This window comes from Sturnira hondurensis, unplaced genomic scaffold (genome assembly GCF_014824575.4).
Source record: "Sturnira hondurensis isolate 20B ecotype Veracruz unplaced genomic scaffold, ASM1482457v3 Scaffold0010128, whole genome shotgun sequence".
NCBI lineage: Eukaryota > Metazoa > Chordata > Mammalia > Chiroptera > Phyllostomidae > Sturnira > Sturnira hondurensis.
The window spans coordinates 8,902,002-8,927,596 of NW_028082759.1; the positions used below are offsets into that span (position 1 = coordinate 8,902,002).

A 25,595-nucleotide genomic window follows, 5' to 3' on the forward strand; every position below is an offset into this window, starting at 1 on the left:
CACAGTTGAAATGAGCCTTGTAGAAGTCAGCTTTTATTCTGTTTTACTGCCAGCGTTTTGGTTGTCCTAAAGATGATGAATCAGCAACCAGAGTCCCCAGTGTAGATACTTCACAACTTCTTTGAATGACCACGAGGAGAAAATTGAAATGATGAATTGTATCAAAGTTAATACCCAGATTAAAAGCTAATACGCAGGCTCTAAGACTAAAGAGTTATAAAAGACTTGAAATAAAATTAAAACATGATGACCCTTGCAGGCATTCTAACTAGTAAAATATGTTTAATATTGCATCATAAATAAATCAGATCTTAATATTTTGGAAGAAATCTTCCAACCCTTTGGCAATTGGTTCAGTAATTTCTGGCTCCTACGTTTGGAAAGGCTGGCCCGTGTATACAGAATATGGGAACTATGACACAGGGGTGTCCAACCTGTGGCCTGAGGGCCGCATGCAGCTCAGGGTGGCTATGAATGTGGCCCCACACAAAGTCGTAAATTTACTTAAAACATTATGAGATTTTTATGTGATTACACGTCGCAATGTATTGAATGTGTGGCCCAAGACAAGTCTTCTTCTTCCACTGTGGCCCAGAGGTGCCAAAAGGTTGTACACCCCTGTTGAGTGTGACGGCAGCTAGGATAGCGGCTCTCTTGCTCACAATGGAGATGATAATCACTTCCCAGAAATGCTGTAAGGATGAAATGAGGTCATCCCAGTGTGGTAATCAGTGCTTTTCTTACTATTTTGTTCTCTTCCTTCTATCCTAAATCCTTAGTTAAATGCTATTAAGTTGTCTGCGTACAAATCCTCACCAAAGCAACCCATTATTACTAAACAATTATATAGCAACAACAAACTACTTGCAGTTTGGGAAACCCTGGGATTCCATTTTGTTCCATTTCGTCTCCAAACCAGATAAGAGTTGTACTTTCCAAGGTGCCAGAGTTGCCATAACTATGGAAGTGGTGTCCCTGTGTCATTCACGACTTTGGAACAGAATTTTTATGGTAATGAAAGAAGGAAGGAAACATTATTTGTTATTCCTACTTCATTACTTAATACTGATCTCATATTTGGATTAAATTTCATTGGAATGAGTTCCATCTAACTAGCCATTTACAAGGACACTGAATTTCGTTACCTTACCTGTGACTCTAAGATAGCTCTGGAGGAGACAGAAGGAGAACAGTAGGCTTTAGATAAGGTCAAGTTTTCTCAGGAGACAAACACCTCACAAGGCAGTTTTTATCTTTGTGAATTAACCCCAGTCCTACATCCAGACTTCAGCCCTAGTGGCTCAAGACCTCATTTTATTAACAAAACAGGGAGTTCTTTCCCCAGGCCTGGGACTTACTACCAATACAAAAGAGACATATAAAAATCAGAATTCAAGTGCTTTTATTCATATGAAGAAAAATGACTCCCATGTAAATGACAGCAGCCATGTCAAGATGACCAGCTCTCTCTTCTTTAAAAAAAAGATTTAAGAATCCAAACTGTAGTCAGAAAGTTGCTTGCTAATTCTGAAAGTTCCAGCAGGCTGTGATTCATGTATTAAATGTCACCGACCTATGTTACTCTTTCCTCAGAAAGGGCTTACACTGTGCTACCTAGTGAGATTTTGTGATTTCGCCACAGCCATCTGGATTTGCTTTGTTCATCAATTTCCTTCTAATTCACGCATTTTTTCTTCTGGAAGTGTCTTAACACTCCAGTTAAGGCTTCTGCCCTGGGTGTGATTGTTTCTTTATGGTGATTTTACATAACTCTTTTCTGAACCAATATGTTTTCTTTGTAGTGGAATAAGTTTAAAGAATTAATTTTTCCAGAGAAGTTCAGGTTCACAGCAGAGTTGAGAGAAAGATACAGGGATTTCCTATACATCCCCCCAGAGTCGTAAAGAGTGGTAAATCTGTTACAATTGATGAACCTACACTGACACGGCACCATCACCCAAAGTCCATAATTTACATTAGGTCTCACCCTTGGTTTTGGACAAATGTGTCATCCCATGGATCCATCACTATGGTATCACAGAGTAGTTTCACTGCCCTAAAAATCCACCATGCTCTGCCTGCTCATCCTCCCACCACCTCTGCTGCAAACGCTGGAAACCACTGACCTTTTTGTACTGTCTCCAGAGTTGTGCCTTTTCCAGCATGTCGGATAGTGGACTTCATACCTATGCAGTTTTTTTCAGATGGGCTTCTTTCACTTCATAATATGCATTTAAAGTTTCTCTGTATCTTTTCATGGCTTGATAGCACTGAATAATGTTTCACTGTCTGGTTATAGCACAGTTTATTTATCCATTCCTCTCCTGAAGGACATCTTGGCTACTTCTAAGTTTGGGCAATTATGAATAGAGCTACTATAAAAAACCACTACTATGAAACATATTCATGTACAAGTTTTTGTGTAGACGTAAGTTTTCAACTCCTTTGGGTAAATTCCAAAGAGAGTGATTGCTGGCCCTTATGGTAAGAGTACGTTTAGTTTTCTGAAGAAACTGCCAAACTGTCTTCCAAAGTGGCTCTACCATTTTGCAGTCCTACCGCAGTGAAGGACAGTTTTTCTTGCTCCACATTCTTGTCAGAATTTGTATTGTCAGTGTTCTGGATATTGGCTATTCCAATAAGTGTCCATTTGTAATATTTCATTGTTATTTTAATTTATATTTACTTGATGACATATGACAGGGAGGATCTTTTCATATGCTTATTTGCCTTCAGTATATCTTCTTTGATGAGATGTCCTTTTAAGTCTTTGCCTGTTTTTAAATCAGTGTGTTTTCTTGTTGAATTTTAACAGTTCCTTTTTATATTTTAGATAATAGTTTCTTATCTTTTTCAACTATACTCTCACAGTCTGTGGCTTGTCTTCTCATCCTCTTGACATTGTCTTTCTCAGAGCAAAAGTTTTAAATTTTAATGACATACAGCTTATTGGTTATTTTTGTCATGGATTGTGCCTTTCATATCATACCTAAAAAAATCATCACCAAACCCAAGGTTATCTAGGTTTTCTCCTATGTTATCATATAGGAGTTTTGTAGTGTTCTGTTTTGTATTTAGACCTATGATCCACTTTGAGTTAATTTTTGTGAAGGGTGTAAAGTCAGTATCTAGATCATTCTCTTTTTTGGGGGGTGGGGGGGGTGAATACTCAGTTTTTCCAGCACCGTTTGTTGAAAAGACTATCTTTGCCTCATTGTATTGCCTTTGCTCTTTTGTCAAAGACCAGTTGACTCTTTCTATGGTTCCGTTTCTGGACTCTCTATTTGGTTCCACGGGTCTGTCTGTTCTTTTCCCAATGGCCCTGTCTTGGTCCCTGTAGCTGTACAGTAAGTCTGGAAGTTGTGTAGTGTCAGCCCTTCAACTTTGTTCTTCTCCTTAGGGTTAGTGTTCTTTAACTATATTTCCACCCATTTCGCTATTGTCTGTGGATAAAACCTTCGACCTGTTCTGCAAAGGAATCCGCTTGTTTTGTATAGCACCAGGACAATTACATTGAAAAGGTGAAGAAGAAATGTTGTGCCTTTGACAAACAAAATAGGTGTTCCTACTACAAACAAAAATTATTCATAAGGAAGTCTGCCACAGGGAAAGAAAGGAAAACCCATCTCTTCTAGTTGTTGGGCAGGGTGGGTAGGACAAGGGAGAAAAGGTGTAGGAAACAAGTAGTCAGCAGGTGCATGCAATACCCTCCCTTTCCTGAAGCTGTAATCCTGGAGGCAGCCACTGAGATAGACTGAGGGAAAAGCTAACAGCAGAGGATGCCTTGCAATTCTGGGAGGACACAGCTTCTTGCACTATTAGAAGACAAGTCACAGCAGAGTAAAATGGGCAAAAGTTTAGGTAAAGAGAAGGCACGGGTGAGTGCCCCATCCCTGTTTGGCTCTCACAAGGCCTACAAGACTTCCCTTGGTCCCAGCATTCCCATTTTGGACACAGGTGAACACAGAGTACAGGCCAGCCAGCCTGTCAGGGAGACCACTGTTGAATGGATGAGATGAGCCCATCCCAAATCTGTGCAGTGGACAGCCTGAATGCAGGGTTGTATGACCCTGCAGAGGGTCTGCAGTCTCAAAAACAGCTGTGGTAGGGCCCGGTGAGCAGGGCAGAGTTCTGAGCCTGAACATGTTGACATGACTGAGCAGACTCCTTTCCTAGAGACAAATCTAAGAGCCAGTGGACAGCACACAAAGATCCCCTCTCATCACTGCAAGTCCTCAGCCCGCCCACCCACTCGTGTCATCTTACAGAGGGGCAGCACAAGAGGGGGGGAATCTTGAAGGCAGAATATGTTCCCCAAAAAACACTAAATCATCTAACAGTGCTGTTTAACGGGAAGAGACTGGGGTGACCTTAAATAGTATGTTTAAGATGGTTGGTTTTTTGCCTATTGCTTGTCAGGGTGGAGTTCATAAGAAATATTAGATCAATCATGAAAAAAAATTTAAAAATTCTTTGCACATCTTAAATTGTTCTGTACAAAACTATAACTCTGCTTCCTTCATTTTTAACTCTTAAAGATACTCATATCTCTGTTCTTGAGGTGTCCCTCATTTTTCTATCCTTCGCTATCATACTTCCTATTAATGTTGACTGTATACTCAATACTGCACACTCAATATTCAATTTTTGAAAGGTATAGGAGACAAGTGGTCTGTCTTGTAAAAGGCCTTGAGCATCTATTTCATCTCTTCTCTAACAAGACAGTTATGGCGAATTAAATGAGCACTTACTAATCTCTAAGGCATTTTGCCAACACTATTATCAATGGTTGTAAATGCAAGAGGTGGAGATGAACGTGCAGCCAGCCGGGCGGAGCTGGGAGAAGCTCCCCGCTATGGATGGCAGAGGCAGAAAAAGCTGGCTCCCCCTAGGTGTTCACCAAACGTTTGTTGAAATCATTTCACCATTTAACCATTATACTTTGGCAACAACAAAAGCAATATGCCCCAATGAGAATACAACCGGGCACAAAAATGGTGGGGCAGTACTGAGTTCTATTTCCCCTGAAACAGCTCACACAGAGGGGCAGAATTTACCATCCTGCACAGCAAGCCCTCTGGAGTAGGTGGATGGAAGTTCTCATGAGCTTTCCAGTGGCAAGTCGGAGCAGAGAGACACTGATGGCCTTTACACTAGGAAAAAAGGAACCAAACAAAGTTTATTCTGTAGAAGATTACTTTGGAGACCTTGTGAAAGGTGGCCAAAGGGGAGTGAGATGAGTGCCGAGGGGCCTGTGGTAATGCATGTGGTAAGTGAGCAGGGTCCAAGAATGTCCTGGCAGTGGGCCGAGACCCACGGAGTCAGTCGTTAATGTGGTGTCCATCAGCGACGAGTTCTAAGACTTTTTCCTATTCACCATCTTGTCGATGTCACTCCCCATTTTTCTTCTTAAATGATTGAACTAAGTTAGCACTTCCGTGGCTGGACATTTAATAGATAATAGATCATTTAAAATCATCCAAAGGTTTGAAAATCTGTTTCTCTCAAGTCAATCGTCATTTTTTTAAAAAAATGCTTGCATTGCTTAGAAATGCCAAAAATAAAACCCTAGAATTTTTTACTCATGGACAACTCATGATAAAATGTTTTCATAATATTTTACCTAAATATTTTCATGTCTATAATTTCTTTCTCACAGAACATTAATATTTTAAAAATTCTGCTTTTTTAAAAAATTATTTTATTATTGTTCAATTATAGTTGTCTGCGGTTACCCCCCACTGTTCCTCCCCACCCCGGCCATCCCCACCTCCCTCCCCTGCTCCCACCCTCCTTGGTTTTGTCCATGTGTCCTTTACAGTGGTTCCTGAAAACCCTGCCCTTTCCCCCCCATTATCCCTTCCCACCTCCCCTTGGTCAGATTGTTCTTAATTTCAATGTCTCTGGTTCTATTTCTGCTTTTAAGTGGATATTTTACTGCTGCTATAGGTAGTGTTAGTTTTTAAAGTATGTTTTTTGTGAAGAAGGAAAAAAACCCAAGAACATTACATGAAGTAAAATTCTTAAAAGCCTGAACATAAAGAAAATAAACTCTTGTGTTTTACTTACATTATAGGACTTGAAGGTACAGTGTTAGTGTTACATTTTACCATTTCTACCTTGATGTGAGTTGAGAATTGTAAGTTTCATCTTACAATTACTTATTTGTAATTGTAAGACAAACAAGACAAACAAGACAAACTTATTTAAAGTGTGATAGCAAGCCAAGACCTAGAAGGGTTCAAGGCCCTTCACTTATTTCCTGTTTGTTGGCCTGCCTCAAATTTAAACTTTGTTAGACGAAGAAAGTATACAAATATTTGCAGCTCTTTGCTGACGTTAGCATCTATTTTGAAGTATATTCATTGAATGAAACTGTTTTTGTGCTACAATTTCACTGATACTATTAACATTTTATGTGCAATAAAATTAGGCTTGTTCCTTCTTCGGAAGCAGCCATATGTGGTTCTTGTTTGCAGTTCTGTTCCTCTACATGTGAGTGATCTCCACGTTTTCTTTCATAACCGAGCATGTAATAAGCATCCTAACCGCCCCCCCCAAAAGGCTGTCAGCAAGACTGTACATCTTGCTTGCATAGCTGCTTTTCTTCTTTCTGATATCCTTCAGAATAAATGACAAGCCACTTGAAATAAAAGTTTCTGTGCTTAAAACACGAATAGTATGAGGAAGCACAACCCTGCGGCTGAGCACTGAAGATAAAACATAGTGCTCTCATGTAAAGGAGTGCTCCTACCCGAAATGGGAGACATTTTGAGATTCACAACACATCTTCTGAAATGAAGAAAATAAGGCTCAGATTATAATGGACGTGTGTGGTAACTGGATTCCACCATTATTGGTTAAAAGACCTTGTCACTAAATGATGCCATAACTGCCTCCAAAAGAGCAATGCTTTGGAAACCTAGTAAGCGATGTATAAACTTTGTCACAGTTTATGTTAAGCATGATGTTTTTTAAAAGAGAATAATAAATTAAGTTTTGGTGTTCCATTCTTTCTCCATAGCAAATTCTGTTTATGCCTTTTTCACTGAACTTTCAGTTTTGCAGACAATCTCACATCCTTGTTTCCTTTAGTATCCGTAGCACTCACTTTGTGTTTCTTTGGGCATTAAGTATTGAAAAGGCTCCTGGGAAAAATAGTGTCTGTTCCAGCTTTCCCTTCCTCTCTTCTTTTTAATGAAACACTTTGAGTATCTAGAAAAAAAAAAAAAAGACAGAGCCATTTGGCTTAGTTTAGGAATTGTTGTTACCATGACCCCCAACAGAAGGGGTTTTGAGCCTGTTCCCTGGGGCCTGCACAGTAAGACTCAATGGGGATGCCCAGCAGTGGCCTTCAATAGGTGCTGGTTGTTAACTACTGCAATTCCCGTGACCAGATGTGATATCATAGCATTGAGTGATTTAAAAAGATGCTGTTGGTTTATTTTTTTATTTTTTTTTTTTTAGTGGTTGCTAGTTGCTTTTATTTCAATTAATTTTTTTTTAAATATAACTTTTATTTAATTCTTGTTCAAGTACAGGTTTCTGTCTTATAATCCCAACCCTGCCCGCCCCCCACCCCATGCTCCCCGCCTCCCTCCCCTTTCCACCCCCCACCCTTAGTTATTGTCCATGTGTCTTTTATACTTGTTCATGTGAGTCCATTCCCTTTTCCCCTATGATTCTCTCCCCTCTCCCCTCTGGGCCCTGACAGCCTGTTCCATATTTGAGTGTCATTGGCTGTATTTTGCTTGCTTGTTTGGTTTGTTTAGATTCCTGTTAATGGTGAGATCATATGATATTTGTCTTTCACCGCCTGGCTTATTTCGCTCAGCATAATGCTTTCCAGTTCCATCCATGATGTTGCAAAGGGTAGTAGTTCCTTCTTCCTTTCTGCAGCATAGAATTCCATTGTGTAAATGTACCATAGTTTTTTGATCCAGTCATTTACCGATGGGCATCTAGGCTGCTTCCAACTCTTGGCTATTGGTTTAGAAGGGACCTGTAGGCAGAGAAGCATCTTTCTAATCTCTCAGGCTAGAACACTTCAGTGACCACCTGGCTCCCTTGCGCCTTCTCTTTCATCTCTTATAGCTCCATTTCCCCGTATTTACTAAACATTTACTGTGTACAAAGGAACAAACTTTTGATACACTGAACAGCATGCCTGATTCTCAAAGTACACGAAACAAAAGGAGACAGCCACTGCTTATGTGCACAACTAACCTAGAGTCACAGAGTGCAGACCAGGAATTACCTGGGGCCCGAGTGGAGAAAATTGGCTCTCAAAGAGCATGAGGGAACTTTTGGAGTGGTGGACACATTCTAACCTTGATCGTGATATGGTGACCCAGGTGTGCAGGTCGACAGTTCAAGTCTCATAGAACTGTTTACTTAAAATGTGTGTACGTTGTATATAAAGCTTAACTTAATATTAAGTTTATTAAATTAAAAAATTTTTAAAACAGGACAGGTAATCATAGGAGGGAGACAAATGGACAACGAGGGCAGGAAGCAAAGCAAAGGCGAGTAGTGAAGGGCAGAGGCCATTACAAATGAAGACAACTTGGGGCCCGGATGGATTCTCAGGGACCCTGCCAGGGAAGTGCCAGTTCTGATCACACCAGTCACCATCAGTACCTGCTGTTTCTTTTTCCACGCGGGTAACCAGTCTGTTCCCTGTAACCTGAAGTGATTTTCTTCTTTCCTTATAATTCCAATGCCTAACTCAATTTCTGGTTTTGTTTTCCTTCAAGTTCTCTCGACTACTCCTGCAGTAGTACATTAATAGTCCTTGAATGAACTGATATAATGCAATTAATAACTCAGTTACCCTCTACTTGAGTTGCTTTTACCTGCAACCATACTGGAAACTGGTTGAGGGAAGATTTCTAATATTTATACTTCTGTTACCCCCTTTCCCACATTCCCCTTACTGTTCAAGGAAGTGTGTCAAAATATGTCTTTACTGTCTCCTGTTCTTTTCGTTTCTTCTCCCACAATCATAGTTTATTGTCTCTTGCCTGGACTATTGTAGTGTTACCTTAATTGGTCTCTCTGCTTTATTCTTACGCCACTTTGTCCTCTACATGGTATTCAGAATGGTATTTTTGAAAAGTAAATGCTGCCCAGTCTCCCCAGAAGTTAGCAGGGGGTCAGCTTGATGAAGGGACTCAGTAATCAGTGAATGAATGAACCTGTGGAAATATAGGTGGCAAATAATAAACACCCAGTGTTTGCTCCTGTTTCCCCATGAAATTTTCTTTTTCTAAAAAAATGTTTTTCTACTTCATTTTTACAGGTGCTTCTATCGTGACTGTAAAAGCTTTTGCTCCAAACTCAATTCGAGATGGCATTAAATATTCAATTTTTAGTGGAAATGAAGATGGAGTTTTTTCCCTGTGCCCCAACTCAGGTAAGTCTTCTCTACCCAGTGAAAATTTTACATCTTGCTTTGTTAATGTTATTAGCAAGGAATAATCCTCCAAAGGAAATCCAGAATTTGAAAGGCGCAAATTGTTATAGGTAAATAATGTAAAAGGTAAACAAGAAAGTTTTTATGGTAACAGATGGGAAATTGTGGGAAATGAAGCACTATTTGTTTACGTGTTCTTGCTAAGAATTCTATTTTTCACATTTCCGAATTAGAGAGCTCCTATTCTACTTTTCTAATTTTTGAGATAAATTGGTTCCTACTTAGAAATTCACCCATCTACTTGGGAGAACTGGAGCTTTAGTACAGAGGTCATCAATATTGACATTAAATTGAAAATAAGCACACATGTCTAGTCTTTTCATCAGATCTCTCCAGTTCGCCACTGAATGTCAACAATGCAATGAGAAAGGACAGCTGGAAAGGTTTCTGTGCAGTGGTAAAGAAATTACTTCCAAATACAGCATGTATTAAATTTAGTTTTAACAAGACCATTATTGTGTTTTAAATGAATACCAATTGATTATTTGAAACATATTTTTTTGACTAACAACTATGTAGTAGATACGTATCTACAACTTCACTGTCAACCCTCAGGAAGAATGTTTTTAATAATTTCTATATTACCATAGAACTACCTTATTTAAGCTGTACTGCATGCACATGGGAAGAATTGAGAGGAGGTAATTTCTTAAGCAAATGCCTCCTTGTCCAGAAGAGGGGTATGACTTTTTAATCCACACAGCCCTCGGTCAGGAGCTTTCTGAAGTGGCCTGCTAGCAGTCTTCACCTCTTCATCTCATCATTTGGTGAAAGGGTGATACAGGAAGCCTGGTGGCAAGAGGGCCATTACAAGCATCACTAACCTTAAGTGCCTAGCAGTCCAGGTACCTGAGGGTTCTGGGAAAACAGCTAAGATTAGGACTAGGCGGAAGAAGGAGTGCCGAGCTTGCATATTTTCCCAGGCTACCCAAATCTTTCTGCTCTCTCACTCCTGGCATGGCCCACAGTTGGCCTTGTTTTTTCCCTAGAGTATTTCATTAAAATTCAGATAAAATATCCATAGAAAACTATTTTTTCAATTTAAGTAGTTATTTATTTATGTTGAAATTTATTTCAAAATTTCACTGTGCAATAGCTATAAGATGATATGTTAAGACATATCAAACTGTGTAATAGGCAATAGTAAAATACAAACCTATCTATTTGCACCCATCCTCGGAGTTGAGACATTAATACTAGAGCCCTGAAATACCCTGGGCATCCCTGTCACATCTCTCTTCCTTCTCCTCAGAGGAACTCAGCAATCAGTAATCTGAATCTGGTCTTGATACTTGCCTTTATTTTTTCTTTATACTTTCCCCACTGTGTTTGAATCCCTAAATAATATGTTATCTAGTTTTACCTTGATTTAAACCACAGAATTGAGTCATGCCTAGTGTGCTCCACTGTGACTTGATTCTTTTGCTCAACATTTCTACTCTGTTGAAATGTTGAGCAAAATGTGGACAGCATAAACCCTGTTGTCCACATTTAAGAGAAATTTCAGAGACTGACATGTATCTGCTTCCAAGGTTATAAACTAGAACATAACCATTGTCATCAGTACTCCCTTCGTGCCTCTCTCTAATGACATCCTTCCCCTCTGCTGCTTCAGGCTGACCAGCGTCCTGCTTCAGGAGGGATTATTCCCTTGTACTCCTACATCTGACACTTGAATTTAAAAATTTTCTACAAATGGATTCATATTCTTGTATTCTGTAGGATTAGAATTTTTAATTTAATGTTAGAGTCGTTCGTGTTAATGTGTAGTTGGGGTCCTTTCATTTTCACTTCCTTCTGATGTTCTGCTGTGAGTCTGTATCGCAACTTACTTACCCATCCTGCTCTTGATGGGCAGTGCGATTTTCCTGTCTGGGAAAAAGACAAGCGCAGGTAAGGAGTTCTTCAGGCCCCAGAGTCTACTCTGGGTATATGCCTTGGGGGATGAATTCTTCAGCTATGTAGATAGTGCAAGATTGTTCTAGGAAGTGATTTGTCCCACTTTACATTCCATCGGCATGAAGTGACAGCTGTCAAGCTTGTTCATGTCCTACTTTCTGTTGCCAACCCGGTGGGTGTGAGATGGAATCTCACTGTGCTTTTTGTGTTTCCCCTAACGAGGTTGAGCAACTTTTTATAGTTTATTGAGCATTTCTCTTTTTTTTATTGTTATTCAAGGACAGTTTTCTGTCTTTTACTCCCATTCAGGTTCACCCACCCAGCCCTCCCCCCTCCCTCCCATTTCCACACCCCCCTAGTTTTTGTCCATGGGTCCTTTATACTTGTTCCTGCAAAGCCCTCCCCTTTTCCCCTGAAACTCCCTTCCCTCTCCCCTCTGCATTACTGTTTCCTCCTTGGTGAACTTCATCCCGATGTCTTTTGCCTAACTTTCTACTGGGTTGTTTGTGTTCTCTTTCTGAAGTGTATGGATTTTAAATATATTGTTAGTATTTTTCTCTTGTTTTTTGACGCGAACATTTTTTACTGTTTGTGACTTAGCTTTCACTGTCTTCATGGCATGTTATGATTTTAATGGGTTAGAATTAATCAGTCTCTTTGTAAGTTGTTTAAGAAATTCTTCCTTTCCGTGAACTCATAAAAATATTCCCACATTGTCTTTTTAAATTTTACAACTTTCCTATAACTAGGAAAAGGTTGTCTTCAATAAGCTTTATTAAAGTTTATTTATATCTTTAAAATATCTAGAGTCGAGTTAGGATAATGTTTTTTTCTTTTCTTTCTTTCATTTTTTTTTTCAGTGAGATTGCCAATTGTTCCAAATGGCATTAACCACCTCCTGTGATCTGCAGTTTCACCGTTGTCACAGATCAGGTTTCCATGACTTTTTTACTGGGATGTCACTCTTTTTCATTCATTCCTTGTGTATCCACACACTGACCCCACACTCCATTGCGTTGGCTTTATAATAAGTCTTCACATCAGGGACACTGCCACCTCCTCCCCATATTCACCCCATCTTCATATTTTTTGTGCATATCTTAGCTGTTATTGACTCTTTACCCTAATACAAAGGACTGATTTCACTTGTGAAATTTTACATACACCCAATGAGATTGTTTTCTCAAGGAAAAGAGGTTTATTCATAAATTTGGGGGTGATGTACAGCTGTCTATACCTTCGTGCATATAGCCCGCATAACCACGGCGTGCACACTTGATTTCAGGTGAACCCTCACCCAAATTAACAAAGAAAATGTCCAAACAAACCAGGTGACTGCGGCCCAGAGCTGAAGTAACTCCATCATCAGGCCACAAGGTCCTTTCGAATCTCAGAAAGCCCTGCATAGCTGTGCATTGTAGATAATCATCATTTACTAGAAGTTTCCTTTTTTAAATTTACTTTTCCCCTTTTTAATTGTGCTGAGAACATTGAACATGAGATCTACCCACTCACATTTTTAAGTGTGCAGTATAGTCTGGTTAATGTTGGGCGCAGCGTTGACAGCCGGTCTCTGGACCTGACTCATCTCCCATAACTGAGAGTTCGTGCCCATCAGACAACGACGCCCCGTTTCATGCTTCCCGGCCCCTGGAGCCACCTTGCTCCTCCCTGAGCTTGCTCCTCAATGAGCTCGACGACTTCAGACTCCCCACGGAAGTGGTGCCATGCATTACTCATCTTTCCATGACTGGCTGATTGCACTTCACATAATGTCCTTAGGTTCATTCATGTTGTCCCACATGACAGGACTTTCCTCTTTATGAACACTGAACGATAGGCTCTTGCAGGTGTACACCACATTTTCATTATCCTTCATTCACTGGTGGACATTTAGGTTGTTGGGATTTTCTTTTAAATTGTATTCATACAAATTTCAGTTTGGGGAAAACTTGTATCTTTACAGTATTGTCTTTGAAACCAGGGATCATATAGAAAATCACACCAACCTTTTCTTCAATATATTTTAATGAAGTTTTCATCTTTTTCTGTAGCAGGCTTGCATATTTTTGTTAGCTTTAGCCTAAATACTTCATATTTTTGCTTGCTAAAGTAAATGGAAAAACGTTTTTTCTAAAGTGCTGGTGTACATCCTTGAAACTGGCTTCATGTTTTAATTTTGTGTCTGGTAAACTTGTGTACTTATTACTTTAGATATGTTTCTGTATAGTCAATATATACAGTCATTGTCTGAAAGTAATTATTTTCCCCTGTGTTTGTTGGAAGTTATATAGCTATTTCTCTTCTTTTAATGGTTAGCCTAGCTACTGTAATATGTATAAAGTCTAAAATTAATTAATATCTTGCTCCTGAGTGATACAAGAAATTTAAAATTCTTTAGCTCCAAATATCTCTTTTTTAATTTGTAGGCTTTTGCTGACCACTATTTTAGCTCTTTCATATTAGGCATTAATAATATTTTAATTAGACTTACCTGCTTCTTTGTCACTCTCCTTGCTAACTGTTCTTTCTTATATCTCAGACTTTTCTCTAGTATCATTTCCTTTCTACCTGAAACACATCCTTTAGTGAGGGTGTAGTATAGTAAACTTTCTTAGATTTTGATCATCTAAAAATGACTTTATATGATCTTTGTTTTTAAAAGATATTTTTCTTTCTGGGCTTAGAATTCTCAGTTCACAGCTAACTTCATTTTAAAGATATTACCCTACTGTCTTTTGGTTTCTGATTGTTGCATTAACAAGTAAGCTTTTGATATAAGTATGATTTATTTGTATTCTTTAGAGTCATGATTAAACATTGGGCAGTATCACTCTCTACTACATCTCCTTTATGTATTTTTCATCTTTGTCTCTTTTTAGTTTAGGGAACTGCTATATTTTTTACTTCCAGGAGTTCTTTTGTGTTCTTTTCCAAGTTTTCTTGGTCTTTCAAAAATGTAATCTCTTATTTCTTGTTCATGTTTCTGCGCTTCTTTTATATATATAAACATATATAATAATGACATATTCTGTGGCCAATAATTCCAACATCTGAAGCATTCAAAGATGTATTTTGCTCTCTGTGGATTTGCTAGCTCTCATTCATGATGCCTTTCTCCCTGTGTCTTTTGTACTTAACTATGAACCTCGTATTGTCCTCAAAACGTTTTTGTTTTGTTTTGTGTGTGAGGGTCTTCAAAGCCTGGATTGACTCTCTTCCCTTTAGAGAGAATTTGCTTTCCCGTCTGCAAATCACCTGGACACATCATTAAGCAACACTTAGCTTGAATCTAATTATTGAGGGTTTTTAAAGATATACAGCTATGATAGTTTGGTTACCATACATTCAGGCTTAAACTAAGGAATTATTGGCAGACACTTTCTTTTCCCCCTGCCACTCAATACCAACGGAAGTGGTACCATGCAATACCAAGAAGAGCAAGATTCTATGCATCCATTTTTAATTTCTTTTTAAATATTGATCACTCTTTGGTGCACTTGGAGCATTCGAGTTCATAGATTTATTCCAATTTTCCTATCAGACCCTTCGTCTTCCCTTGTTTCTCCATACCTGGTGCAGCTGTCAAAGGTGAATCTCAAAGGAGGAAGTTGAGTCAGAAATCCTTTTAACAAAAATAGCGTTTTGGTGACCACTTACCTTCCCAGATTACTCTTTTCATTTGTTTTTTTGTCCTCTGAGGATTCTCTACTACTGTATCCACTCAATAATGCATTTCGGCACATACACAATTTACTAAGCATTTCAGTTGTTTTTATCATGAAGATAATTTCAGTACTACTTTATCATATTGCTGTGATGGCATATTTTTAAAAATCATTAAGTATGACATCAAATTTATATTTTATGCCACTTCTTCCCAATCATTAAACTTCTATCTAAGTATTTTATGAATATACGTTCTTTAAACTATATTCCAGTTAAAATAGAAAACTACTATGTGTGACAAATCAATGAAGTTTAAGTGGCAGTTGCTTTTCTTAGTGGTAAAAAATGGGAGAAAGCCATTTCATCATTATTATTGGTTGAATAAGTTATGATTAGATGGATTTCTGATGGTCACCGTGCTTTCTGTCCATCTGTGCCAGAGTCTGCTCTGTGTTCCATAGACACAAACCAAAAGTTTACTTTTTTATCCAAACATCCTGTCACTTTGGCTTAAAAATATCCACTATTCACTGCCTAAGCCAGCATGAATTTTGGAGTTTGACTAACCTTGTGTATGTCAATAACAGATGGTAGTATTCATTTCATTATTTGGTCGATTGACATAAAACAAAAATGATCAAACTTTCAATGTTTCAAGAATATAGCTTTAGCAGGAGAGAGTTTAAAGGCTTTGGGATAACATAAATATTTATCACATTCTGCTCTGGCTGTGTATACAGGATGCATGTGCACAGTTTGTAATTGACTGAAAAAAACCTGAGCATGCTATCAAATGTTTAGCATTTGAAAACTCTTAACCTCATTTTGATGTGCATTTCATAACTTGGACAAAAGCAATATGTGTACATGCATCAGAAGGAAAAGATTACTACAGTTTCATTCTCAAGTTGTTGTGTAACTGGCACTCCAACATATGAGAATGAACATGAATTCAGGGCTGGGAAGCCCTTGCTCTCAGGAAGACGTGGTCTGCTGCCCATACTATCAGTCAGAGCCCAGGAGCACTTTCATCTCACTGGTGACAGTAGATCCTTGATGTCTCTGAGAAAAATGTGAGTGTATCATCCAAGGCAAAATGTGGATCTGGTAGGTGCGCCAGCCGCGAATTATCTCACAGACTGGTTATTGTCTTTTCCACTTGCATAACTCTCACAGCATATGCCAATTATTATGCCAAAAATAAAAACCAAGCAAGGAAAGCATTAGAGCTGCAGATCCATTCCAAGTTCAAAATTCCAATTATCAAAGCCTAAACACAAGCCTTTTATTAAAAGCCCCACTTTGATCTGCACTGTAATTGGCACACTTTCTACTCAGTGACACTAGCAATTTAGTATTGCATTTCCATTGCATTTCCCTTCACTGGCAGCATGATAGCAAGTGGATGCTCTGCTTGGTGGAGACAGAGCTCCAGATGAGAGCTTTGGACCCACCTCAGACTGGGGCTCCTCTGCCATTTGGGGGTGCAGGCTCTGCCCTTTTCTCATGGAGGTTTCTCAAGACCAGCTTCCTTCATTACCTGCTCATCAACATGCAGCTTAATGATTCTCTAGCTGCCAAAAGTTAAGTGTATTCTAAATTTTGTCAGGGGCGTTGGTAACATCAGACTGTGGTTTGTAAAAGTAATTTGGTTTTAGTTCTAAAGTGGTAATTAAATCTGTTGACAGTAAATGAAAGTGGCTTTATGAAATTTTAAATTTGGTGGTATAATGAGTTTGTCATATAGAACATAAATATTTAATTTCCCTTAGTAACAGAACCGAGGCTATAAAATCCCCCCAAAACTTACTTGATACCAGGGTTAGAACATCTCTTGGGTGGGTTGGTTGCCCAGGGAGACTGGGTTGGTTCAGGGAGAGCATGAAGAACGGGGACTTCCAGACCACAGATCCAGAAACAGGTTCCTTCACCAGAATGTAATTTCCCAACAGTCTGTAGCTATTACATTTTCTCTTTCTAAATACAGACCTTATATAAAGAGAGTAAATCTACAACTGGTGATGGAGGGGAAGAGAGATGTAGGCACAACACTGGAATCTACACCATCCGGCTTCAAAGAAACATTCTGAACAGGCACTGTATTACCTTTCGCAGTGACACTATGAAGTCATCATGAATATCCCCATTTTGCCCAAGGGAAGCCTGGGCTCTGTAGAACCTGAATAACTGACTGCAGGTCACAGAGTTACTGGTGGTGGATCCAGGTAACCAACCTAAATTAAGTAGCCAGGTCTAGGATCTGTGCTTGGTTTCAGGTTTCTCGAACTCCAGATTGGTGCTCATTCAGCAGCTCCTTATTCGATGGAATCTCTAACAGTGAAAGCCAAGCAATTCATGACAATAAAAAGAATAATAACAATGAATTCAATAAGGAGGCAAAAAAGATAGAGTAGAAACCAAATAAAGAGATGATATCATGGGAAGAATTTTTTTGATTTGGGAGAGCAACTTGAACATGGCACAACCCCCAAGGGTTACTTCCTCTAGCCTGGTTGTGCCTTTCATACAACTGTGTGACAAATGTGATTGGGTACCTTATGGGTGCCAGACCCTGACGTAGGTACTGGGGATAGGATGGTGTGAGAGACAGGTAACCATCCTCGCCTTGCAGAACCTCTGAATCATGAGGAGTAACTGGACCAAAGTGGTTGAACAAAGTACAGCAGGTGTTTGGGAGAGTCTGTTGAGGGCTGACAATGATGGTACGGGGGCGGGAGGTCTGGAAAGATCTCTGAGGAAGCACATAAGTATGGACTGTTTGTGGCAGATGGAAGAACCTACAGGGCAACCCTTGAATGGGCCTTTGAGAGGACATTTATGAGTGTTATGCCCAAGGCAGAGCGACGTGATTGCACTTCTGAGGTGGGAGAGGCAAAAAATGATGGAATTCATTGTGATAGCTATGGAAAGCAGTAGAAAGGTTTTTCACAGGGCAAGGATAATGTTATTTTTATGATTTAACTCAGGCTGGAAACTGGGTCAGTGGGGAGACCAGGTAAGTGGCTGGCGCAGGGGACAAGAGGGGAAATGTCGGTGGCTTGGAGGAGGGCCAGAGCAGCGAAGGTGGAGAGAGGTAGAGAGAGGTGTGAGAGGGTTCACAATGTGTGAGAGGGAGATTTCCCAGACATGATGATGGACCAAACAGGAGGAAAGAGGGTTTAAGGGACAGCACCCAGATTTCAGTTATTTCATAGCTTTTTGGCCTCCTACATTCTTGGCAAACATCTGCATGCCCTCAACTCTCTTCTCACAATGTCCCCAGTCAGTACAGGAGAGAGACCAGCCAACAGGGGGCTTTGAGGGACAGGTGAGCATGTGAACACAAAGGTGATTTGAGACTTTTTCAACAATATCTACATCAACTTCTTGTTTTTTCTTTCTCCCTGGGAATAAAAATAGGAGAACTCACTGTGAAAGAACCCAAGTTTCTTGATTTTGAAATCAGAAAAGAAATACGACTCGTTGTTTTGGCTGAAAGTAGTGGGCATAGGGCCTACAGCAAAGTAGCCGTATTGATACAAGATGTGAATGATAATTTACCGCATTTTGGGCAAAGCGTTTACCAAGTACTGGTGTCTGAAGGCCAGTTCTACAATGCTCCCATCATACAGGTAACAGAAGCATGTTTTATGCATGCATGTATGTGGATTATCATGAATCAATGTCCATCAAAATAAGTCAGGTCTTTTTTCGGGCACATAAAGTTTAAATCTTTGCAAGGCATGTCCAGTGTTTGGTGGATGAATGAAACATTGGATTAAAGACAGTTTGGCGTTTCTGAGTTCACTCATCTTCCTCTTTTTATTTAGTATTTAATTTGTGCCCACTTGCCTACTCTGGGGACTTGAACCCTAGCAGGGAATCTAGAGGGGCACAAAAATCAACTCATTTTATAAATGCATACACTTTAGTGAGGAAATCAGAAATGTAAGTATATAATTTCAATGCACATAATTAATGTCACAGTACAAGTGTGCATTTAAGGTGTTGAGAGAAAGGAGGGGACACAAACACTTCCTGGTGGAAAGCACAGGGCTTCACAGGAGAAGGACATTTGTACCAGGTCTTAAAGCGCATTTAGGTGTTCCCAAGAGGAACTGCCGCTAAACAAGTGTGAGCTGAGGCACAGATGCATGGACACGCTGCCTGAGATATGCAGATGTTTCGTGTGTAAAAGGAACAGATGCGCTGTTCTCAGGCCTGCAGGTCTGAGCCTGCAGGTCCTGGGAGAGAATCTGTTCACTAGGCAGTGTAGCTGCGGCTCTAAGTCCCACCCTCCCTGGTAGTCTCTCCACCTGGATGGCATAGAGTATAAAAACAAGTTTGAAGAATGTAAATTCATCTGTGAACTCGTTCATAAACAAAATCTTGAATTCACTAGTGGTTTTGTGATCAAAATGTAATGCAGACTAAGTAATATCTCTCCATGAAAACCAACGGATAACTTTTGCCCTCAATACCATTTTGAGGGCAAAACATAACTTGTCATCTAAATGATCAGGGGGTAAATTGGTTAGCATTAAATCAGCTTTGTTTTATCTTTTTAAAGATCCTTTTAGAAAGAGACTCTCAATATAATATAAAAAAGTCCGAGTATGGCTTCCTTTACAGGCAACACTTTCAGCTGTAAATTTTAAAAAATGACAGATTACCATTCACTATGTGGAGGTTTCCTCTATCATTTCTTTTTCTAGTGCCAGACTGAACCCATATATGGTACTGGAAGCTTTCTATTCAAGCAACTAGATTTTTTTAAACTATGTCTTCTAAACTAGATTTTTTAAAACTATGTCTTCTAACTATGTCTTTTAACTATGTCGTCTTGCCTAAAATTGTAGCTCAAAACATGTGCTACTCCTACCGAAAGTTACTTGGAAATCCTTTGAATGAATACAGACTTGTTTCCTACTCATTATCCACTTCATTGTAAACTTCAACAGTTTGTTGGTATTTCTTTGATCATCTTTTTTTTACATGTACTTGACTATCTGCGATTCTTTCATAAGAATCACAGATATAAGAAACTGACATAACTCACTCACGTTGCAGAATAAATCCTTATCTCACGCAAGAGTCGCTTCCTCACAGGTTTTTGCTACTGACCTGGACAGTGGGTTGAATGGCCTCATAGAGTATTCCATTCTCCCTGGCAACCAAGGACCAGCATTCCAGATCGACGCACAGAGCGGCATGGTGACAGCAAGTGGGATTCTGGATTACGAGTTGACCAACTCCTACAGGTTTGTCTCAGGTCCAAATCTGTTTGATCAGCAATCTGCTTTGTTTCTGACAACATTATTGTTGCTTTGAGCTTGACTTCCATTTTACAACTATAAACTTAGTTGTAAAATGTGTTTTCCCTTTGATCCAACTTACGATCACCCTTTGGGTATACTGAATCTTAGGAAGTATCTGAAGTTTAGGAAAGGTGATTAGACCAGAACTTTAAGGTTCCTTCTAGTTTTAAGAGTTCATGAATTTATGATGCCATTAAGAAGAAAATGGGAGACTTTGAAAAAATCAGTATTTGTAAATTCTATTGAACCATTGAGCACTCTGCAAACATTTGTTCTTATTGTTTTGAAAACAGTGAAGACTGAATGACATCACTCTCTTTACGTCTTTATTCTCCTTTTGTGTTCAAAATTATAACCCTTGTCACCAGGACCCTCATTGCAGAACTGAGTTCTAATAGAAATGATCTTTTTGAAAGCACCCACGAAACATTAAACATTTTCTTTTTGGTCTAGAGTCCAAGATATGCCAGCCTCGATAAAGGGGAGAGTAATAGTGTTATAAGTCTCCTAGGTATTTAAACTGTCAGTGCTATAAAACTCTAGCAATACATACAGAGACATTTATGGCAGCTCAGTCTGTAAAAGAAAAAGACGAACCTAATATGGCTGTGAATGGGGTCTGCTTTAAGAATGAGGGCCAAGTCTTCTGTGGAATACAATGAAGCTGATTTTCAAAGAGAAGGAGGTATAGCTGTATGTGTTCATGAGGACAGAGCGCTGGGATGTGTGACTACGTGGATGAAATAACAAGGAGCACCCTAGTGTTCATACAGCAGGGTGTTTGAGCAAAAGCACACCCACATAATCAGAAAGACTTCAGGAAGAAAATGGAAGGAGCTGTTAACCTTGTTTGACTCTGGGTCATGAGATGTGGTCACGTGAGAAGTGTGGGGATCAAAGAGATGCTTGACTTTCTTATTTTAATATGCTTCATGTTGTTGACCTTTTTCTGTATCTTCTTCCAAAAGGCCTTGCACATCCTTTAATCCTCCCAATCACTTCCCGGGGAGGCCAAGTTGGGCAATCTCTTATTCACTGAGAAGTCAGCAGACAATCCACACCGTGGATTGCTCAGGGTCACAGACCCATTCACTGTCACGGACTTGCAGCCAGGTATTCGGATTCTGAGTCACACTGTCTCCACTGTATGCGACACAGAGCTGACCTTCTGTTTGGGGTGGTGGGGGGAGATCTACAAAAGACCTAGGTGTCAATAGCCCCCCAGGCTCTGCTACATTTGGGTTTCATGAGGAGAGTGCAGGATACCCTTGTGGGTAAACAGAGAGCTGATTAAAACGGGTCCATTACTGGGAGGACTGGATTCACGAACCTCTGAAAAACTTCCCAACTCTAAAAGTTTAAGTGCTTCATTCTTTTTTTTTTAAATATACTTCAGAAATATCTTTAGAAACGTTAAGACCTTACCCTGTGTTAACTAGTAGAATTTTTGATAACATTTGGTTATCAATCTTTATCATGCTTATTATATGAATATATTAAAACTGTGTGTTAAACCCAATCCCTTCCACTTGGTTTCCATAGTTACTTTAAGCACTACGCTTATTTTCTCTCCCCATAGGTGGCTACGGGTAAATCTCAGCCTGGTCACCACCTGAGAGATTACACATTCAGGGGTCCTTTAAGGTCTGCTGTGTTCCAGGAACTAAGCCTTTCCTGATCATAGATTTCTGTTACAGTGTCCCTCTTACTCAATGGGCCTAATTAGCATTAAATCTAACTCCTTCCAGTTTTTCCTATGTGCGTCATAGTTTCAGTGTTCCTGACATTTAACTCGGTTCCAGTATTTAAGAGTGTCCCTCCCCTGTTCCCCAAGAAGAATTTAACTCAAGGCTGGGAGGACCCAGAGAAGTTGAACTCAAACACGTGCAGCCACAGAGATACACACACACACACACACACACACACATACAGAATCTCCAGCTGGGATCCTCACCTTCTCCCTGGGGCTTCGCTTCCTCTTTATCTAACATTGAAGTGCTTTACCTAATATTTAAAGCAGTGGGAACTATAGGGTGATTTCCCCCTAGCCTGCTATCCCTCTGGTGAATGCCTTGGAAAAGGAATTACTTAGCTTTTAACTTTTTTTTACTTTTGAACTATTGCTATTTTGTCTGATTAAGGAAAACATTTTAAATTCTAGTCCTCTGTTTTACAATATAAAATGGGGGGGGGGAACAATATGGTCACTTATGGTTGTATTCAATATAAATGTATTAAATAAAAATTAAATAATTTTTAGTCCTTATATTAAGCCACATGTCAGAAAACTCAGTAGAAAGATGATGGCAAATTATAAAACAGACCTTAAGTTGTGCCTGACTGTTATTTTTGAATTTTAAAAAACTGTTTACCAGGCTTGGGATATAAAGATACATGAAATAGTTCCTGTTTTCAGGGAGCTCAAAAATTGAGTGCACTTATAATCACTGGCAGGAAACATTAATTTTCGCAATATTTATGGAGCACCTGCATTATGTGTTGAATTCCCATAATAGACTTAAGATTTACAGAAGGAAATTGAAGTTCAGGGAGGTAAGGTCTGCCAAAATGGCGTAACTAGTAAATGATAGAGTCGAGATCGTTGTCCGTGTGAGTGGTCATCGTAGGGCTCCCTACTGCGTCATGTGAATGAACCTTAGAAGCACAGACCTGTATTTGACAAAGCATAAAAATACATTAGAAATTTAAAATAATAATAATAACATAAGTTCCAGCTTGTAGTTCTGAACTAACACACAAGTCTAGGAATGAGCGTGCAAAAATCGGACTTGAATCATTTGAAAGCATTTCCGCTGCTTGACTGATAACTGACAAGGAGACTTATCATCCTTATTCAAACTGATAATTCGATAGTCCTGGGAGACTTGTGACACTTTGGGGCCAAGATTTTTATTGTTATCAAAGTAATATGCTTTTTAAAATCAAGCAGTACCATAGAGTCTATCAAGAGACTGAAATGAAAGGCAGCCTGGCATCACCCGGAGACTGACATTTTTTTTTTGGAGACTGACATTTTGAAAGACTTTTCTCCATTGTTAGAAATACCAATATGTCTCAGTTTATAATTTTGAACATCATCTCTCAACTTCCTGTTATAATAGATATGCATTTACTATTTTGACCTTATTCTATCCAATTCTCTCTATATATTCATTCATTAGACTTCATCTTATTAATAATCAGTGTTCACACTCTATGATTCTATAAATGTTTACTTCAGAGCCATGTCTTACCCATGTTCCCTTTCTTACCCTTCCTCTGTTTCAAAGCTAATGGTTTATCTTGTTTGCTTACGCAGTTCGCTACATCCACGGCCTTCAGTCCTTGTCAGGGCTCCGGCAGCTCTGTTGTGCCCACCCATCTTTCCCCCCAGATGCTTCTCCTGTCCTATATTCTGTCAAGTCCTCGTTGCTCCCTGGAGACCTGTCCTGCCGCTTTCTGCCCTCCTGGTCCAGCACTGACCATCTGCGTGGGCTTTCAAGCCTTCGGCAAAGCTTTACTTTGCTGCTCTCCTACGTGGAGCCCGTGCTATAGATCCCATGTCTTCCTCCTAGTGTTTTCTTCCAGTAGCTTTGTAGTAAAAAGTGCCAGGGAAGGAAATTCTCTGAGTGCTTGCATACCTAAAAATGCCTTTATTCTACTCTCACATGTGATTTATACAATGGGGAGTGTGGAAGTTGGATTTTTTAAAAAAGAATTTTGAAGGTATCGTTCTGTTATCTTTTTAAACTGAGTGTTCCTGTTGAGAAGCCGGGTGCCATTCTAATTACATGTTTTGTCAATGATTTGTTTTTTTCCTTCTCTGTGGGAGTTCTTGGGTTATTTTCTTTATCCCTAATGTTTAGAAATTTTGTGATTATATGCTGTGATGTGCGTATTTCCTTGTGCTGAGTACTTAGTGTGCCCTTTTAAGAGGAAATCTTTCTATTTTCTTATATTATTTCATTGATAATGACCTCTTCTGTTTTTGTTGTTGTCATTGTTTTGTTATGTTTTCTTTTCTTTTCTTACTTTGCACTCTTTTTTTTCTGGACCATATTTGATCAATTATTGGACTGCCTAGACCATCTTTTGTCAATAATATTTCATTTCCTCCTTTCCATTTCATGTTTTGTGTATTGGGTTATTCTTGTTTTTATTTTTCAGGGAGAATGCCTTAATTTTAACCTTCCAAACTTTCTTTTTTGCTCTAGTTAAAAAAACATTTTCAGCTATTGTTTATATTTTTATTTCCAAAAGTTCTTCCTTGAACTTGAGCTTTTCTGTGGCATCTCATTCTTGATTTATGCACGCATCATCTTCTGATTCCTCTCCAAGGACATTAATTAGAATTATCAGAATTGTTTTTACATTTTCTTTTGTACTTGCATGTTCCCTAGTTCCTGCGGGTTCATATCTTCTTTTTGTCGATTTTGCTCTGTCTTTTTCATGCTGGAGGCTTTCTGTAAGTAACTGGTGATCCTTGGTTCTGAGAGAGACAGTACCAAAGGCGCGGGGTTCTGAGTGGGCCAGGAGAGCTTACTGACCAGCACACTTTACTTTGGAATGAAGTGGAGAGGGAGTGGACTGCTTTCCAGGGTAGCATACAAATGACAATGTAGACAGAGGGGTTTTTTCCTTTGGAGGGGCGTTCATTTCTCCAGGCACCATCTCTCAATATTACCTTTTCTGAGTTTGATCATCAGGAATTCTTTTACCTGGCAGTGAAGAGCAATAGGCAAGGGGACTTGATTGTTCTGTATTTTGAGTTTAAAATAATCTTCCAGCTATTTTTTAACTCTTTCTCACCTCACTGCCATGCCTTGAGCTTCTCTTTGGGTACGTGGGAAAAAATCTGTTTCTCACTCATCCTGATCTCTCTCCGAATGCATTTTAGTCTGTGTGTTCCTCTGACCCACTCATGAATAACCACTTCTTAATCTGCTTACATTCTTCTGAAATTTGTTAAAACTTCTCACCCACTCCACCCACTAATATCTCTCCCATTTCTTTTTAGCTTTATGGATATATATCTTATTTTAAACTCTTTTGCTATCATTATAGTAGAATCTCAGGGAAAAGAGGAGATAGAATTCTGTAGAGATGTAACCAGAAATTGCTCTTCTTTTCATAGGCGTTTCTAATGGTGGCTGATATCTTTGTTGTCATATTTTTTTAAATTTTTTTTAGAATTTCAGAAGGAACACCTCATTGTTGGTACACATTTAAGATAC

The 25,595-nt window shown here is 39.2% G+C and overlaps 1 protein-coding gene across 1 annotated transcript in view; it reads left to right on the forward strand.

Annotated features, from left to right (window-relative positions):
• DCHS2 (dachsous cadherin-related 2) overlaps positions 1–25,595 on the forward strand; it is a 178,625-nt gene that overhangs the window by 140,701 nt on the left and 12,329 nt on the right. Inside the window, exons 14-16 of the mRNA XM_037058360.1 lie at positions 9,302–9,415; positions 18,464–18,675; positions 20,153–20,304. Coding sequence (XP_036914255.1) covers positions 9,302–9,415; positions 18,464–18,675; positions 20,153–20,304 — 478 coding nt within the window. The remainder of the gene's footprint in view (positions 1–9,301; positions 9,416–18,463; positions 18,676–20,152; positions 20,305–25,595) is intronic.